The following is a 16,928-nucleotide window of genomic DNA, read 5'->3' as shown; positions in this document are numbered from 1 at the left end:
TTTAGACTTTGAAAAAAGAAATCAAATTCTTCATTACCCAAGTTTCTTGTACTTATAAATTTACCATTAACGTAACTGATTTTTTAATTTTTAATAGGTTAGACTATTTATATATTTGGAGATAAAACTTTAAAAATTGTTATTTTGAAATTTTAGATGCAACTATTGTTAATGCATGAAACAAGAAGTTTGACTTGCATTTTAAATGAGTAGTAAATCATTTTGTCCATAATTATATGTATATTATCTGATCTTGAGTCATATGCAACATCAATATAAATATTTTGAATAAAATGAAAAAAGCAAACTAGGAATAGAGGGTTTAGTATATATATACTCGATTATGTTTGGATATCTATTCGGGTTCAATTTTTACCCGTCTGAGCTTGAATATCCAATCTCTCCTAATTCTATATCATATTCAGATATTTTACTATTTTAGTTTGGATTTTGGCTTGGGTTTTTCATTTCGAGTTTCGGTACGGGTTCATGTATCAGATAAAATGTCCAGGCCTAGATCGTACTTTGAAAAACACTTAATTCAGTCCACGTCATACATTTTTCTCTGTAATAGTTCATGTCGCACTTTATTAACTATTTTAGCTCTGTTTTGATCATACATCTCCTGTATAGATGGGATCATACACAATATGCATTAGGAGTCTAACATGAAGCTTTGGAGGAACAAACATTCTAAGCAGCAACGGCTAGCAACATAGCCTAGTTGGCCACCTACTTTAATTGTTTTAAACGACTAAGAAATCTATAATATGAGCACACCGTCTTTTAAATATTCCATGTCGTGATGTATCCACGGTTTGCACACCTTCTTAACCGTACTACATGTCGCCGTCGTACCTTTTCTATTCTCATTCCCCACTTGTATGATTAAAAAAAAACAATTGTTTACAAAATGTAAAACACCAACAATTTAATTAAACTAAAAAACACTCACACAAACAAAAGATTTCCCCTTTCCCTTCTATAAAACCTCCCTTAATTGTAGCCTCCACATCCAAAACACTCTTCTTCTTGAACTTCTTTCTTCTACAATGGGTATTCTGAGATCTCCCTCTTCTTCTTCTGCACTGAAATGGCTTGGATTTGTGACGGCGGTTTGGGTTCAGTCCATCTCCGGCAACAACTACACTTTCTCCAACTACTCTGGCGCTCTCAAGTCACTCATGAACCTCAACCAGCTCCAGCTCAACAACCTCTCCGTCGCTAAAGACGTCGGAAAAGCCTTTGGAATCCTCGCTGGCCTCGCCTCGGACCGTCTTTCCACTCCAGTGATCCTCCTTATCGGTTCTTTAGAAGGTCTTCTTGGCTATGGTGTACAATGGCTCGTCGTTAGCCGCACCATCACCCCTCTCCCTTATTGGCAGGTACAAATAATATTATTAAAAAAAAAAAAAATAATATTCTTGAATTTATACTAGCGCAATTCTTGATTCTGAGGGTTTGTAATGTTCAGATGTGTATATTCCTCTGTATGGGAGGAAACAGCACGACGTGGATGAACACGGCGGTTCTTGTTACTTGCATACGAAACTTCCGGCGAAACCGTGGTCCGGTCTCGGGGATCTTGAAAGGATACGTCGGTCTAAGCACGGCTATTTTCACCGATCTCTGCACTGCTCTCTTCTCAAACGATCCGGCGTCGTTTCTCGTTTTACTCGCCGTCGTGCCTTTCGCTGTCTGTCTCACGGCGGTTTTCTTCCTCCGTGAGATCCCTCCGGCTTCCTCCGCCGACGAGGAGAGCGAAGAGACGCGTTACTTCGCCGTGTTCAACATCCTAGCCGTCGTTGTGGCTGTGTACCTTCAGTCTTACGACATCATCGGAATCAAAACCGGAGTGTTCTCGGTCGTTTTCGCCTCCGTACTTCTCTTCCTCTTGTTCTCTCCCATCGCCATACCTTTCCACTCGTTCATACGAAGCTTGAACCGCGGTGAAGAACAAGACGTGGAAGGACGGGTTCAAGAACCGCTGCTGAGATCGGCGGAGAAGGAAGAAGTAGTTGTAGATGAGGAGAGTCCTGTGGAGGAGAGGAAGAGGCCGGTGTTGGGAGAAGAACACACGATAATGGAAGCGATGCTGACGGTGGATTTTTGGGTGCTGTTCGTCTCGTTCTTGTGTGGTGTAGGGACTGGGTTGGCAGTGATGAACAACATGGGCCAGATTGGGCTTGCACTTGGTTACACAGACGTCTCGATCTTCGTCTCCATGACTAGTATTTGGGGCTTCTTCGGTCGTATTCTCTCCGGTACACTCTCCGAACACTTTCTCAAGTAAGTCTCCTCCTACTTCAGTCACCTTTTCAATTTTTTGTTATTTCCGATAAAGTTATTTTCTTGAAAAAGCATATAAATCAAAATGTACTTATTAAGAAAATAGTTAATATTTAGTTTATCCTTATTTAACTATTAAAATTTTATTGCTTTTATTTTAAAAAATTTAGTATAATGGTAAAAGAGATTAATTAATAACAGAAATACATTGAAATTGTAACAATAATTTTTTTGACATAAATAAGTTTTGATTATTTTTTGTGAATACTAATTTTTTTTTTGATTAATATCTAACTATTTTCAAAGTTGACAAAAAGTCTAATTATTTGGTTAGGTTTCTACACACCATCTTCCAATTAGCACTTGCCGACACTTTATGTTCCATACAATTGTATCCGCCCGCAACTTACTATTCACTTTATTTTCATGTGGTTGGTATTTTTGGTACGGAGCTATCGTTAAGCTTTCACTACCGTTCTAACATTAATTAGAAAGCTATAACCCATCTACACCCATGGACACACAATCAATGGTTTGTCTGCATTTTTCTCCACTTATTGACTTTTCAATTATAGAAAACAGATCTTTTAGATTTCTCTGTTTGATCATTTCAATAGTTTTTTGTTCTTGTGCATAGATAAGTCCAAATCCAGCGATCTTGCTCTTTTTATTAGGACCACACTGTTTAATTCCTCACCACGTGAATGTCCCCCTCTAGATTCTTTACAAACTTTAAGATGTTTACAAACTATTTACGTGCATAGATTTTTCATGATCAACAAAAAAGAGAGAAGATCATTATCAGCGTGCTGATTTAATAACTTTACTGAACAAATAGTGTGAATTTTACTCTTGATTTCTATAGGAAAGCTGGAACACCAAGACCACTATGGAACGCAGCATCTCAAATCCTCATGGCTGTAGGGTATCTACTAATGGCTTTAGCTGTCCCCAATTCACTTTACATCGGTTCAATGGTGGTCGGAGTTTGTTATGGTGTCCGTCTAGCTATTACCGTACCCACAGCATCAGAACTCTTTGGTCTCAAATACTATGGTCTCATCTACAACATCTTAGTACTTAACTTGCCACTCGGCTCGTTCCTCTTCTCTGGTCTTCTCGCTGGGTTCCTCTACGATGCAGAGGCTACACCAACTCCTGGTGGGGGCAACACTTGCGTCGGAGCTCATTGTTACCGTCTCATCTTCTTGGTGATGGCTTCAGCTTCTATTATTGGAGTCGGTTTAGATATTCTGTTGGCTTATAGGACAAAGGAGATTTATGCTAAGATTCACGCTAGCAAAAAGGCCAAAAGTTCTGGCAGTGACCTTAGTTAATAATTGTTCTAGTTAGATTGCACTAGATTGTTCATCACGATTTTTTAGTTTGAGATACTGATGTTTTTTACATGAAAAATATATTGGTTTCATTCATGATACAATGTTGTACTTGTAGTCAGAGTCACCGCACACTAGCATAAACTTTTCAAGATTTTGTTCATATATTTTGTCATATAATTGAATGTAAAACTCGAAGATTATCTCTCCCAGGCACGATTTCCCAGGCGCCTCCAAGAACCATGTGCTCCGGCGCCGGCGATGCATTTTCCCGTCGGCGCGGGGTTTCCTTGCTGATGCTGATCCTCAACACCACTCTCTGCTTCCTGTTTCACTTCTCGCTTTGTTTGTTACCAGCTCGTTTTCTGTGGATTGTCGGAGGAAGTAGATCTCGACGGATGTTACGACGGAGACGAGAGCTTCAACTCTTCGTTGTGCATCTCTCAGCGGTCCTTCCACTCCAGGTGGTCCTTATTCCAGCGATGAGTCGAGAGGATTCTCTCGCCGCCGCTCTGCTATGGTGTTCGGGTTCAGATCCCGTCGCACCTCCATCTGACTGTCGTCTATCAAGCCAAGCTGTCGACTTGGTCCAAATCTTTCAACCGCGTATGGAGCCTCGTATTCAACTGTCACACCTTATCTCTTCGTCTTCGAGGAGACCTGAGTTCCACAGGCCATTGTGCTCTGTTGCTCCTCATCTAACCGGCGACAGATCCATAAACACCACGTGTTCAGATCCGAGTCTTTGGGTTCCAGCTTCCTATGGTGCCTGGGTTCGGGCTAGATTTTCACAGAGCTCAATGAGTTCACGGGGGATTGTTTTATTTCGATCATCCTCCTCTTACGAGGAGAAACCTTTACCACCATACACTCTTCCAATGGCAAGAGGTGCTTCCTCGGACTTGTTGCCGAGCGTTTGTTTCAGTTTCTTCATCGTTTTGTCATCTTGCGGAGCGGTCTCTACGGGACCAGAAGATACAAGCGAGATTACCTCGGTAGTTCTCGTAGATGGAGTCTGGACTCCAACGTCACTTAATGTGACTATTCTCGAGCTGTACGACTTTGTCGTGAAGGCTTTCCCGACGCATTCAAGCATCGTCTTGAATCCGCTGTCATCTTCTTTTGAAGACCTATCTTATTTAGCTTATTTACATGCTGGTGTTTATGCTTATTGTAAAAGAGGATGGTTAATTCCCTCTTGTTATTGTAGTGAAGAAAGTTGATTATGAATGAAAGTAAGTTTGTGTTCAAAAAAAAAAAAAAAAATTGAATGAGATTTTACTATTACCAATTCTAGTTATTTATTATTTCTTTTTACAAGAAAAGGGTACTGAGCGGTTAATATGGTCTGGACGTAAGAAATGAAAATAACAACAAGCTCTGAAAACTTTCTAAAAAAAGAGTTCTGAAAACTGAAAAGACATGGCTTAAATAGACAGAGTACGTAACAACATTAGAAGAAGAGTTTTGTTTAAGCAAAGACATGGCTTAATACCTTCGACAGTTGACGCCGGTGGGGAAATAGTTTGTGTTTGTCCATATGGGCATACAATATTTCATAAAATATAATGAATCCAAGTGTAGATTTTCATAGTAGGTGTTAGTTACAAAAGGACCCAAGAACATTGGGAAAATAAGAAAGTGTAGAGTATTTAAATAAAGATAAAAATAAAAACACTGAAATCACTTGCAGTCTGTGAATTTGCATGTCCCCGAGTTAGCCTTGATGAAACGGATAGCTGTCATGAGAACATCGTGCTGGGAGTTCCCAAGGAGAGCCATATTTGTATATGTGATCACAGCAACGGAGTTATAAGGAAAGCCAAGAGAGTTGTATGAATTGAGTAATGCAGTTGTTGCTTCCCTTAGGAGAGTCTTGTAGGCTTCTCCTCTCCCTTTAAGCGCTTCCCCTACTGTCATATCAGTACCATATCTCCTCCCGGCTACTAGTCCAAACGCGACCGCGACCTTCGTGTCTGGACCTATCACCTTCCAGTAGCATCTGTACTCAGGTCTTATCCATAACCTATGTAAGTCACAAAGAAAAAATGTTATGTCATTTAGATGGGTTGGCCATTTTTTATGGGTGTAAGTAAAAAGCAATGAATTAAAGAGAAAGCTCACTTGTGACAACAAGCTGAGGGCTCTACAAATGGAACTGGAGGGATTGGAGGCAAAGGTGGAAGCTTAAACTGAGGTGGCGATGTAGCTGGAGGAGGACTCATGGCCGGGGCCTTAGGAGAAGGTAAGACCGGGACTTGAGCAATTGGAGGCAAAGGTGGAAGCTTAACCTGAGGAGGAGGCATGACCGGGACCTGAGGAGGAGGCATAACCGGAGCTGGTGGTGGTTTAGGACATGAAGACATTGGCTGAACCGGCTGAGCAAGAAGGGCATCAACAACGAACGTTTCAATCCCAAAGAAACTAAACAATAGTTTAAGTTTCTGCGCAGGACCTGAAGCGATGCTGCAACTACTACTTGAGCCTTGTTGAGCTCCATTGTCTGAAACCTGAGCATAACAGTTGCTTAGATCAGGTGTCCCGTCGAACCTCATAACATATCCTCCAAGCCAGTTAGTGGTCTCTTCTCTTGACATATAGACTTGTCCATTTTCATCCAAACATGTGACACTAACCTTGATTCCTGCAATCAACAACACAATCCTAACGAAAAAGCAGAGATACAGCGAAACACAAAGTGTATACAAATGTCATTCTTACTTACCGGAGACGGGAAAATCGAACAAAGATTTCTCTCCATCCTTGCATTGGTCACAAAACACCGTGCCAGTGACCGTGGCATATCCGGTAACTCCATTCACAGTTAAGCACAGAATAAGAAAGGCCACAAAGAGGATAGTATGATTTGAATCCATTTGATATCTCAGAACTATAAGCAATAAAGAAGAAGAAGAGAATAATATGAGAAGTTATTGAAGTCTATAAGATAAAAAAAAGTGTAAATAAAAAGGAAAGCATCACTTCTTCTCCAACCTTCAACTGCTAAAATATTAAATGAGGTTGTTGACAATGACAAGAAAAAAACTTTAGTCTATGGTCTGAACATTAGAGTATTCGTACGACTCAAGAACTTTAATGTTTCTGCCTCCAAGATTTGTAATGGATTATTAATTATCTCCCTAACCTTTTGTGCTGAGCAATAAATATTTCATTCTTTAAGTTTGTTTTTTAAATGGGTTTTGGGTTATAGTTATTGGTTTCGAAGGTATTGGTTCTACGCAGTTAATACTATCAAGACTTTGTATGAATATAGTTGTGTTGAGCTGTAACTAATGTGAACACAGTTCCACACACAACACGTGAAGTGTGAAATAAAATAAAAAGAAGAAAGTTTTAGTCGATGTGTGCTGTTCCTGAACCATTCTTCTTGCAGTCTCTTGGAGATGTTCGGCTACTTTCTTGATTTAAGAAAAGAGGTTTTGTAATGTAGGAAAGTCATGCATTTGAATCTGTTACGTACGAATTAAAAAGATTGTTTTGTTATATGTCGAAAGGACATTAATGCTTCTTCCATGATGGAATTAAACAAGTATTGGTGTCTCAAGTTTATTAGGTCGAGGAAATACAAATACAGTTTTATCCATGACAGTACCGGTGATGGATGTCAACAACATTTCGGCATAAACATCCGTCGATCAAACGGTCTAGACGCCAGACGGCCGAATAATATATCTCACTGATACCTACTTTTTGTATAAAACTAATACTGTATAATATAAGAACATGTTATATTCGAGTATCAAAATTCCATTTCCAGTTAATTGACTAGGAGTTAGGAGTAGATCATCTAACAAATTTTAGAAGCACATTAGTATACAAGTAACAATAAAATCACTTACAAATGTGTCGATACTCAATAGTGTACATAATGAAATGCAATTAGTGTTGTGTTAAATCTGAACTCGGCGTGTTCAAGATGAAAGCATGAATTCAGTGGTGTGTTGTTTGAAAACATTTATGGAGATCAAAGGTTGATTACAAGACCAAAATATTGAAACTTTAAGAGAACCATAAACTCTGCAAGAAAATGTAAAGCTGTATTTATAAGTAAATCTGACGACTTCTTTCCTCATCTCCTAAGCCGACTTGCTATTCTCTTAATTTGGCCGAGTTTGTTTACACTATTGGGCTGCAGGGCAGATTTTTACTCATGACAACATAGATATTTGCCATGGATCTATGGGTCCACGAAAAATTTTAGTGTTATTTTATGGATTATAAAAGCTTATTTCACTATGTTAATTTATCAAATAGTTGGTAAATCTATAATAAAACTATAAAAGAGTTCATAATAAATTAAACCTAATATAAAGACAACAAAACAAAGTATGTATGGTTCACCATTTCCAATTTTCCCGTTTAAAAAACCTGATTTTCATAAAAAGACACATTTTTCTACAAAAAAAATTTAATACCAAAAAGTTCTTGTGGTTCAATTTTTTTTTAAATGCAATGAGAAAATGTTAAAGGAAAATGTATGTAAAAAGGTCAATATTTTATGTTTCATCCAAAACTATTAAATTGTTTAAGACGGCGTTATCATATGATATAGTATGATACATAAAAAGTATGACCATCAAAACTGGACATATATACATGAAGAAACGTTCATCAAAAATAAACCATCTAATTATGAGATTCAACTAAATGTGATTAAGCTAATATTTTTTTTGAAAAAAAATTGAACTCATGCTTTCCATTATGAATTATTATTTTTGACTAGTATTTTTTTAACGCTTAATCATTCATTCCATTATAGAGTTTTTGACCAAACTGGTCTTACATAAACAAAACCTGCAGAAATGCACCAGTACGAAAAAGTACAAAGTAGGAAAAACTGTAAGTAATAAGCACCATTTAAATTGAAGAAACTAATAAACCTCAAACTTCCATAGTTCAGAGATCTTAGTCAAGGTTAAAACCAGCTGAATTGAAAACCACCAAAATGTTAGATTACCATTTTCACTCTTTCCAATCAACCATAGGTTAGGGAACTCTACAAGTCTCGTTAAAAAGCTTCCAATCTATTGAAGCTATGAGAACCGAGAATCTCTCTATCGATGCAACACTGCTATAACCCAAGAATGGGTTGCTTTTCGCATGCAAGAGCTACGGACTCAAGAACAAACCAATCATGACAACTCAGTATATGAGTTTGACAAAATAAAATAACGAGAACACTAGAGACTGAAAACACAATCATAACTGAAAGCAATTGGGCCTGTAAAATGTGGTAGTAGACCGCATAACAATGGTTACAGATTCATATCTGCGCCACAGATTAACTTTCTTCATCGTGTGCAAAACAAGACCACATATAGCAGTAGTGCAGTGCAATAAAAATCCATTCAATAAACCTTTCCTTTTCAATGGCTCCAATGACATCTAAAGATCTGACAAATCACATCCATTCTCTAATAAAAATCTCCGAAACTACACTACTATTTAATGTGACAAATATCTAGTAATGTATTAGATACTCGCCACAAGTTTTTTTTTCCTACAAATTCTTTACGTTTTTATATAAACCTTTGACTATTCAAAGAACATGTTTGATAATAAACTTTTATGCAGACTACATTAGGGACAGAGCAACAATACAACATGTCATTATCTACTAACGTAAAAGTTTCACTCCAATCACAACTTTTCCACACATTTGTTATTTTATTTTATATAAAGCTTTACTATTCTCCGAATAACGTGTTTGATAATAATGTTAAAACAGATTTAATTAGAGCAATAATAACTAAGATTAATCATTATCATTATTATTCAATGGTAGCCATAGAAACACAGAGAAAACCAGAACAAAAAAAAAACACAACAGAAAAGAACACAAAGCTACCATTGGATCAACAACCTCTCTCTTTTCTCCCTCATCAGATCTAAAGCTGACCACAGTCAGCGATCACAACCTTCTTAGAAGTCCTTCCACTGTCAGATCCAACCTTCTCAATGTCTCTAACGACATCCATCCCTTCGACAACTTGACCGAACACAACATGCTTCCCATCGAGCCACGATGTCTTCTCAGTGCAAATGAAAAACTGAGATCCGTTCGTGTTCGAACCAGCGTTGGCCATGGAGAGAATACCCGGACCGGTGTGCTTCTTGACAAAGTTCTCGTCTTTGAACTTCATGCCGTAGATCGACTCTCCTCCGGTTCCGTTCCCGGCGGTGAAATCTCCTCCCTGGCACATGAACTTGGGGATCACGCGGTGGAAAGCCGAGCCCTTGTAGTGGAGCGGCTTTCCGGATTTGCCGATTCCTTTCTCGCCGGTGCAGAGGGCACGGAAGTTCTCGGCCGTCTCGGGGACTGTGTCGGCGTAAAGCTCCATGACGATGCGGCCGGCGGCTTTGTCGCCAACGGTCATGTCGAAGTAAACTCTAGGGTTAACCATTTTGGGTGTGAGAGAGAAGCTTTGGGAGAGATTAGGGTTTTGGTGTGATTTAGCTAAAGAGGTGACGAAGAGGGGACTGATATAGGGAGAGGACGAATTAAAGCGATGGGATAATTTAAAAAAAATATTTTACTGATCGTCGATTTGTCCACGTGGGAGAATCCTGGAGGGGTGAGGCTAACTGTGGTTAGGTTGAATCTGACTAGGGTTAAAAGTTGCGTGGATCCGAGGCAGAGAATATGTTGTTTCCACTTTTTACTGGATAAGAACACGATTCGCGGTTGTTAAAAAAAAAAAAAAAAGAACACGATTCGCGGAGCTAGGGTTATACGACGTCGTTTCACTAAGTGAGCTTCGGCTTGGTAAGGTGGCCGGATAGTGAAGTAAATTTCCCAATTGGTTCTTGTTTTGTTTTGTGTCGTTGACGAAGACAATTATAGTCCAAGACTCCAATGTAGCATTTTATAAGTACAAAAATAAATAGTGCAACAATAGTTGTTCAGGAAAAAAATAATAGTGCAACACATAAGAATGAAAAAAATTCAATACAGATTTCGGTTTTTCTGTTTTGAATCAAATATTCATTTTCAAAAAACTTTTGCATTTTTTTTTTGCATTTTGGTTCGTTTTTTTCAATTATATGAAAAAGATTTCATTTAAACTATATTAAAATATGGTTTAGTTTTGAAAAATTACTTAGAAATACATTAAGTTGGATATCACTTTTCAAAAATACTCTAATATTTGAACTTAGGGTTTAGTAATTATTGTGTAAGGTTTAGTATTGATGTTAGGTTTATAAACTTGTATAAATAATTCTTAAACTTTTATAAATGATGAAATAGGGTTAATTTTGATTTTTTTCATAATGAAGTATTTGTAACTATTGTTGTTTATAACAATAGTTTTTTTGTTTCTGTAATGAAACTTCATACTTTAGGTATTTGGGAAAATGTCTCTAATGAAAGTAAACATGATTAGTGGTAAAAAAAATAATGTAAAAGCATAATACCTTCAAAGATTTTTTGGTAGGGATGTAGATTCGTGTATTCATTCAGGTTTGTTTCGGTTTATTTTGGAATTTTAAATTTTTGGAGTTAGAGATTTCAAACCCATTTAGATATTTATAAATGTTGGTTCGGGATCCTTTCGGTCCAGATTTAGAGTATACATTTCAATTATGTTAAAATTTTAAAATTTAAATATCAATAAAAATCTTCAAAATTTAAAAAATAAAAAACACAGCATATAAATTTGAATGTTGTATGATAACATATCTAAAACTAAAAAAACATTGGATGAAAAACGTTAGGAATTTTTCGATGTTTTAAGTATTTTTGCTATTTTAGTTAGGACAATTGCATCTCATACACACGGGAAAAAGATTATTTAGGTGACAGTTTCACCTTTGTTCAATTAACCATATATCCCGATTATATCCCTATAACGTTTGTACTGCACGTGTCTGTACCCTAACCTATAGTAACAGTACGCTACCTAGTCTATGTAGCAATAATAAATCAAAGGCAACTAAATCACGCAACTGAGATCTTTACTACTGGAAATATCTGTTAACCGGTTCGTTATTATTTGCAAACACTATTCATATTTATTCTTCTTCTTTTCTGGGCGGAGTAAACTAAGTTCAAGTTCTTGGAGTAAAAAACGAAGTTAAGGTCCTGACGATGGTGTGTGCACGGCTTATTGATTGTCCGGACTCACCGGAAGAGGAAGAAATGGGGCTGATTCCGGATATGATGTTTGCAGGCGGCGAGGAACCAGTCGGTGTTCGTGTGTTGACATATCAATCATCTAGTGCTTTGAAAAGAATTTTTAATGCGTTAGAGGAAGAAGAGGTCGATATTATTAGGCGATCTTCTTTTGGAAAATTGATAGAGATTGCAGAGAAACCAGTTTTTTCTGGTAGATTTGCTCGATATATGCTATCCAGGCAACTGAAAACGAAGAAGAAACATGAAGTGTGGTTCCGATGTGCTGGGAAACCTGTTAGGTTTTCTCTAAGAGAGTTTGCGATTGTAACCGGATTACCATGCGGTAAATTTCCGAAGAAGTCGAAGATGAAGCTTAAGAAAACCATTTCCGAAAGGCCGTATTGGCCATCTTTATTTGGAAAAGTCGAGGTCGTGACAGTCTCATCTATCATGAAGATGCTCTATCGGAAAACAGTCAAGGACAGGGAAATCCGGATCAAATATGCTTGCCTGGCACTTCTTGAGTCTGTGCTCCTCCCAACTAGTCTTAACATGAAGATATCCAGAGAGCATGCTGAAGCAATTGAAGATCTTGAAGAATTTTTTTCTTATCCTTGGGGGAGACTATCATTCGATATGCTGATGTGTAGTATCAAAGAGAGAGATGAGGTAGGTTTGTCCCAAAATACAATTGCTGTTAAGGGATTTGCGTTAGCTCTCCAGCTTGTTATGCTCGAAGCTGTGCCTTCGTTGACAGAGGGGGTGCAAGAGATTGGTTCTTCTTCTGAGTCAGATAGCGAGGAAATAGAAGGAAACGGGCGTGATATATTTACTAAGAAACAGAACCTTAACCCCGCCCACGCCCGAAATGTAGACAAGAGAGGCAATGTAAGTGAAAGATGTTGTTTTAAAGTTATAAAGTTAGGTTGTGGCGTATAAATAATGGTAGTTGTGTACATAGTATAACCCTTGAGGCAAAGCCGATCGGATAACATTATTTCTATGTATAGGTGTATGTTTGTAGCATCCTATGTGAGGACTCTACCCGTCCGATTGATGAAGGTAGATGCGAGTGGTCCGACGAAGAGGAAGATTTCAAAGTTGACAACCTCGTTGCGCTTATCAACGCAAACCATGAGTTCCAAACATCTCAATTTCGTGGAGGAGTTAGGAAGAGTGATGTCGATCGTATGCGACAAATGAGTAAATTAACTTCTAAGGGAAGGAAATCATCAAATGTCCAGTCCAATTCTGAAAGGATTGATCCGGGTAATGTTGCTGCCCTTGTGATAGAGAAAATAACACCTCAGTTAGCTATTATGGATAAGAACATTAATTCGGCATGTGCAATGGTTGATGCAATTGAGGGCAAAGTTGTCGTACACGTTGATGATTTGTTTGTTAAGTTGAAGGAAGAAATGATTAAATGTGTTAAGGATATGGTTTCCGCTATGGTGAAAGATGTATTCGAATGGCAGAATGGCCCATCAAATATTCCATCAGCTGCTCCGCCCGAAGCAGCAGCTCTTTCTACTCATTCAACTCCTGCACGTGATCTTAATGCAAATACAATCAAAAACGTTCTAAGAAACTTAAGTGATTACTCTACGCCTCCACGATCGAAACATATGACGCAGGTTTGCAATTATTTCTTTATAAACCTCGTCTTATGTTTTTTAGGACTAGCTTGGATGTTTATGTCAAAACATTTTTTTTATAAGCAGGTGAATTTGCCATCAACGAACAAAGATGATGTGGCAACCGGATTTGTATGTGTTACTCCACAACCAGAGACCTGTGCACAATCAGCTAATAGCGAGAATCAGACACGGCAAATTTCGTTACAGCAACGTTTGGTAACATATTATATTTGTTTTCTTTGGGTTTCCATATGATATTATATGCTCGTTGTATAATTCCTCCAATAGATTATGGTAACTATTATTTTAATATTTTCGCTACAGGAGGCACATAAGAGGCAAGAACACAACATAACGGACGAACCGTCGTTCTCCCTGGGTTTAACTCAGGAAGAGATGAATCAGGGGCAGCTAAATATGGTGCCTGCAGAGGTTCCTCTACGTAACACAACTTCTGAGATGAACGTTGATGACAATATAGCGGAAGTACAAGTTTCACGGAAAAGTAAGAGGTAGAGGACGGTTCCATCCACACTTGTTGATGATTACCAATGTGGCCGTCATATAATGACGCGGGTTAGGGAATCTTAGAAGTTTGTATTTCCATTGGATAGTATATCTGAGATGGAAAGGAAGTATGTGCAGTTGTCTACCAAACTGAACGACAAGTTGTAAGTGTATATAAGACCATCAGCATTGGTAAACCTCTCTTCTCGATTCCCAATGTTCCTATTATTATTATTTTAATTTCGCTTTTCTTTTTTTTTTTTTTTAAAAAAAAAAAAAATTAATATTCATCCAATTGCGGGCCGCCGCGTGGCGTGGGGCCCGCAGAACAGTTATGATACCGGGTCTTCCCAGCGACCTCGCGCGACGCGGGTTCAATACTATTGAAATATTTTAATATTTTTTTGTGTGGAAAACTGTGTGAACTTTGTTATAATCCTTCAATGCTGATGCTCTAACTACATTCCATGTATCAACTAAATCAAAGTAGGCGTTACAAGTGTTAATGGATATATTATTACCTATAATTTGTGGTATAGCACGGTGAACGTTGCTGGACTTTTTGCTAGTGGAAAAGACATTCGTCTTATTCTAGAGAGGTCACGGTTTATGTCAGCAAAGGTTTGAATTATTTTTGTAACATGATTCCCATATATATATTGACAAATGTTCTTTTTTTGCTCAGTCCTTGGTTATATATTGTGGCAGGTTATAGATATTCTAATCCGAGTTGTACGTCGGTCGACCCTTCTACACCTTTCTGAAGAAGGTCGATCTTCTGTTGCATTACTTGATACCAAGTTTGTAGCTGCAATAAACAAGACTTTTCCAAAGTTTGTAAAGAGTAGAAACAAAGAGGGTTACATGTTTCCAAAAGGATTGCGGGATATTTTTCCTTCGGCTAATGACGCAGCGGTGCATCCGACAAGGTATTACTTTCCATGCAATCTTGGAAACAAACATTGGGTTGGCATATGTTTTGATGCTGGAATTGGGGTTATCACTGTTCTCGATTGCAATATATCATTGTATAAGGAGAGGTCGTTGGAGACGGATTTAAAACCCATCGTGCAGATGTTACCTTATCTCGCTAGATTTGCCTGTCAACCTATAGGAGATGACAATGTTATTCAGTGTTACGATGTTGCTAGGCCAAAGTTTGTCTCACAAAATAAAAATCCATCGGATTCTGGATTGATGGCTGTGCTATTAATGGCCAACCACGCTGTGTATGGTACTGAAGCGTGTAAAAATATCAGCCATGAACGTCTAGAAGCAGAAGGGAGGCGTGCAGCGATATTGGTGTATGAGTTCAAGGAGGAGCTTTAGATAAGGGTAACTATTGTCGGTTATTGTCTTTTTTTTAGCTGAAATACTGTAATGTTGACTGTGCTTGTTTCTAAAACAATGCTTCATCTTAATAACATTGTCATCTATTTCCCATGTACCTACTTTATGTCATCTTCATTCCTGTTCTTGTGGATATCTTTATAACATTGTCGATTGTTGAAGTTTAATATGCTGAATTAAATGTGCTTTGTTAATTTAGTATCCGTGCTATATCTTATATTAGTTGGCCTTAATTTGATTTTCTTTTTAGCAAGACCCTGTGTATCAAACTTTGAACGTTGTTATAATAAAAATTTAGTTTCTAGGTAACCAAATGAGGAGTCTGTTACTGCATTGTATATTAGTTCATATATATAGTTCGAACGAATGTTTTTGGTAAAGGTTAATTGTTTTTGGTAAAATTAATATAGTTGAGTTGCATAATTACCGGATTAAGACATGTTTGTGTCATTCTTTTCTAGGAAGGTCGATATTATGTAGTAAATTACAACGTAATAGTTGTCGACATATTTTAAAGATGATGTAATCATTTAAAATACCAAGATATTGAACACATTAAAAAAGCAGGATATGAAACACATTTAACCTACATTACAAAATAATACATATAGCTCAAAGTATTAGATGGAAATCGATTACTCCATGTGCTGGTCTTTTCAAGTCAGGCACGCGTATAGAAAATTGCTTTGGATTTCAAATTTTTCAAATAGAAGACAACACCTTATTGTCGTCTTTGCCAGAATACGAATATAATCATTATATCTATACTAGAGCAGAACCCTAATTTGTTATAATATTTTCTTATATGCCTACTTGTTGATCTTATCTTCTTCTTATGTTATTCCGTACTCTATAAATATCGTAAGACCTGTTTTAGGAATCCTCAAACAAGTTTCATCAACTTCCCATTTCGTCGATATATCATAGAAGGTTTAAATTTGTATTGCCATGTTTATTTTCCTATCTAGTTTAATTAATGACCATCGTTTGTTTCATGCAGATGTCAACAGCACTACGTGTTCGTTTAGCTCATGGTGCATGGGACCGTAATGACGACGGCCATTGGACATTCCAGAGGAAGCCAACTGCTCTTGGGTATACGGTTTTGATCAAGCCGACGGAGACGTTGGAAGATCTCGAGACTATTATCCGTGATCGTTTAAAATTGAACCCGGATACACCCTTAGTCATGGCCTACCGCCCTCCAGAATGGTTGCTTGAACCTGAGGGAACACGCACCCCACCGACTACACTGACGTCCACCGCCGCGGTTGAAGAAATGATGAGTCTTCGTTCCTGGTTTCTTGAACTTACCCTATGTGTTTCCTCTGGTGCAGAAGATGTTGGTTATTACCAGTTCCTCTGCGAAACTACTCTCACCATTGGGGGGGCAACATTTGTGTTTGAAGGTTAGAATTTGTATACTTTTTATTATAAATAGCTTCTAATTCTATAACGTTGTTATAATCAAAATTTGATGTAGGACTTGCTGACAATGAACTTGTGGCTAGTAAGGAAATACTTGAGGAGATATTTAGCGAGCAAGAGACGGTTGGAATATACAAGGCTCACTTTCAAATTGAGAATGCTAAGAAACAGGGAAGACAGAATGCTGCCTCCTCCAGTGTTGCGAGCAATGAAGTTACAGGCGAAGGTATGACATGTACT

The 16,928-nt window shown here is 37.8% G+C and overlaps 4 protein-coding genes across 5 annotated transcripts; 2 read left to right on the top strand and 2 right to left on the bottom strand.

The window, feature by feature from the left end:
• The first annotated feature begins 917 nt into the window (after positions 1-917).
• LOC106360736 (protein NUCLEAR FUSION DEFECTIVE 4) lies at positions 918-3,789 on the top strand. The gene is made up of 3 exons (XM_013800389.3): positions 918-1,385; positions 1,475-2,289; positions 3,155-3,789. Exons 1-3 carry the CDS (start codon positions 1,053-1,055, stop codon positions 3,624-3,626), a joined length of 1,620 nt encoding a protein of 539 aa, XP_013655843.1. The 5' UTR covers positions 918-1,052; the 3' UTR covers positions 3,627-3,789.
• Positions 3,790-5,185: 1,396 nt separating this feature from the next.
• LOC106359621 lies at positions 5,186-6,840 on the bottom strand. Of its 2 annotated transcripts, XM_013799287.3 has the most exons (4): positions 6,621-6,840; positions 6,352-6,516; positions 5,751-6,270; positions 5,186-5,652 (listed from the first exon to the last, which is right to left on the bottom strand). In XM_013799287.3, exons 2-4 carry the CDS (start codon positions 6,500-6,502, stop codon positions 5,310-5,312), a joined length of 1,014 nt encoding a protein of 337 aa, XP_013654741.2. In that variant the 5' UTR covers positions 6,503-6,516; positions 6,621-6,840; the 3' UTR covers positions 5,186-5,309. The 2 variants fall into 2 exon arrangements, with proteins under 2 accessions (XP_013654741.2, XP_048595562.1); XM_048739605.1 differs by lacking the exon at positions 6,621-6,840 and having other exon boundaries at positions 6,352-6,594.
• Positions 6,841-9,393: 2,553 nt separating this feature from the next.
• LOC106360735 (peptidyl-prolyl cis-trans isomerase-like) lies at positions 9,394-10,341 on the bottom strand. Its single transcript, XM_013800388.3, has one exon. The coding sequence runs from the start codon at positions 10,049-10,051 to the stop codon at positions 9,536-9,538; it is 516 nt and encodes a 171-aa protein (XP_013655842.2). The 5' UTR covers positions 10,052-10,341; the 3' UTR covers positions 9,394-9,535.
• A 1,395-nt stretch (positions 10,342-11,736) lies between these two features.
• Positions 11,737-15,239, top strand: LOC125577998. Its single transcript, XM_048740225.1, has 6 exons — positions 11,737-12,651; positions 12,774-13,400; positions 13,488-13,619; positions 13,728-13,915; positions 14,450-14,531; positions 14,619-15,239. The coding sequence occupies exons 1-6, from the start codon at positions 11,737-11,739 to the stop codon at positions 15,237-15,239; spliced, it is 2,565 nt and encodes an 854-aa protein (XP_048596182.1).
• Positions 15,240-16,928: the final 1,689 nt, after the last annotated feature.

Source organism: Brassica napus, chromosome A9 (assembly GCF_020379485.1).
Source record: "Brassica napus cultivar Da-Ae chromosome A9, Da-Ae, whole genome shotgun sequence".
NCBI lineage: Eukaryota > Viridiplantae > Streptophyta > Magnoliopsida > Brassicales > Brassicaceae > Brassica > Brassica napus.
The sequence above is the reverse complement of the archived record's forward strand: the minus strand, read 5'-3'. Positions and strand labels throughout refer to the sequence as shown.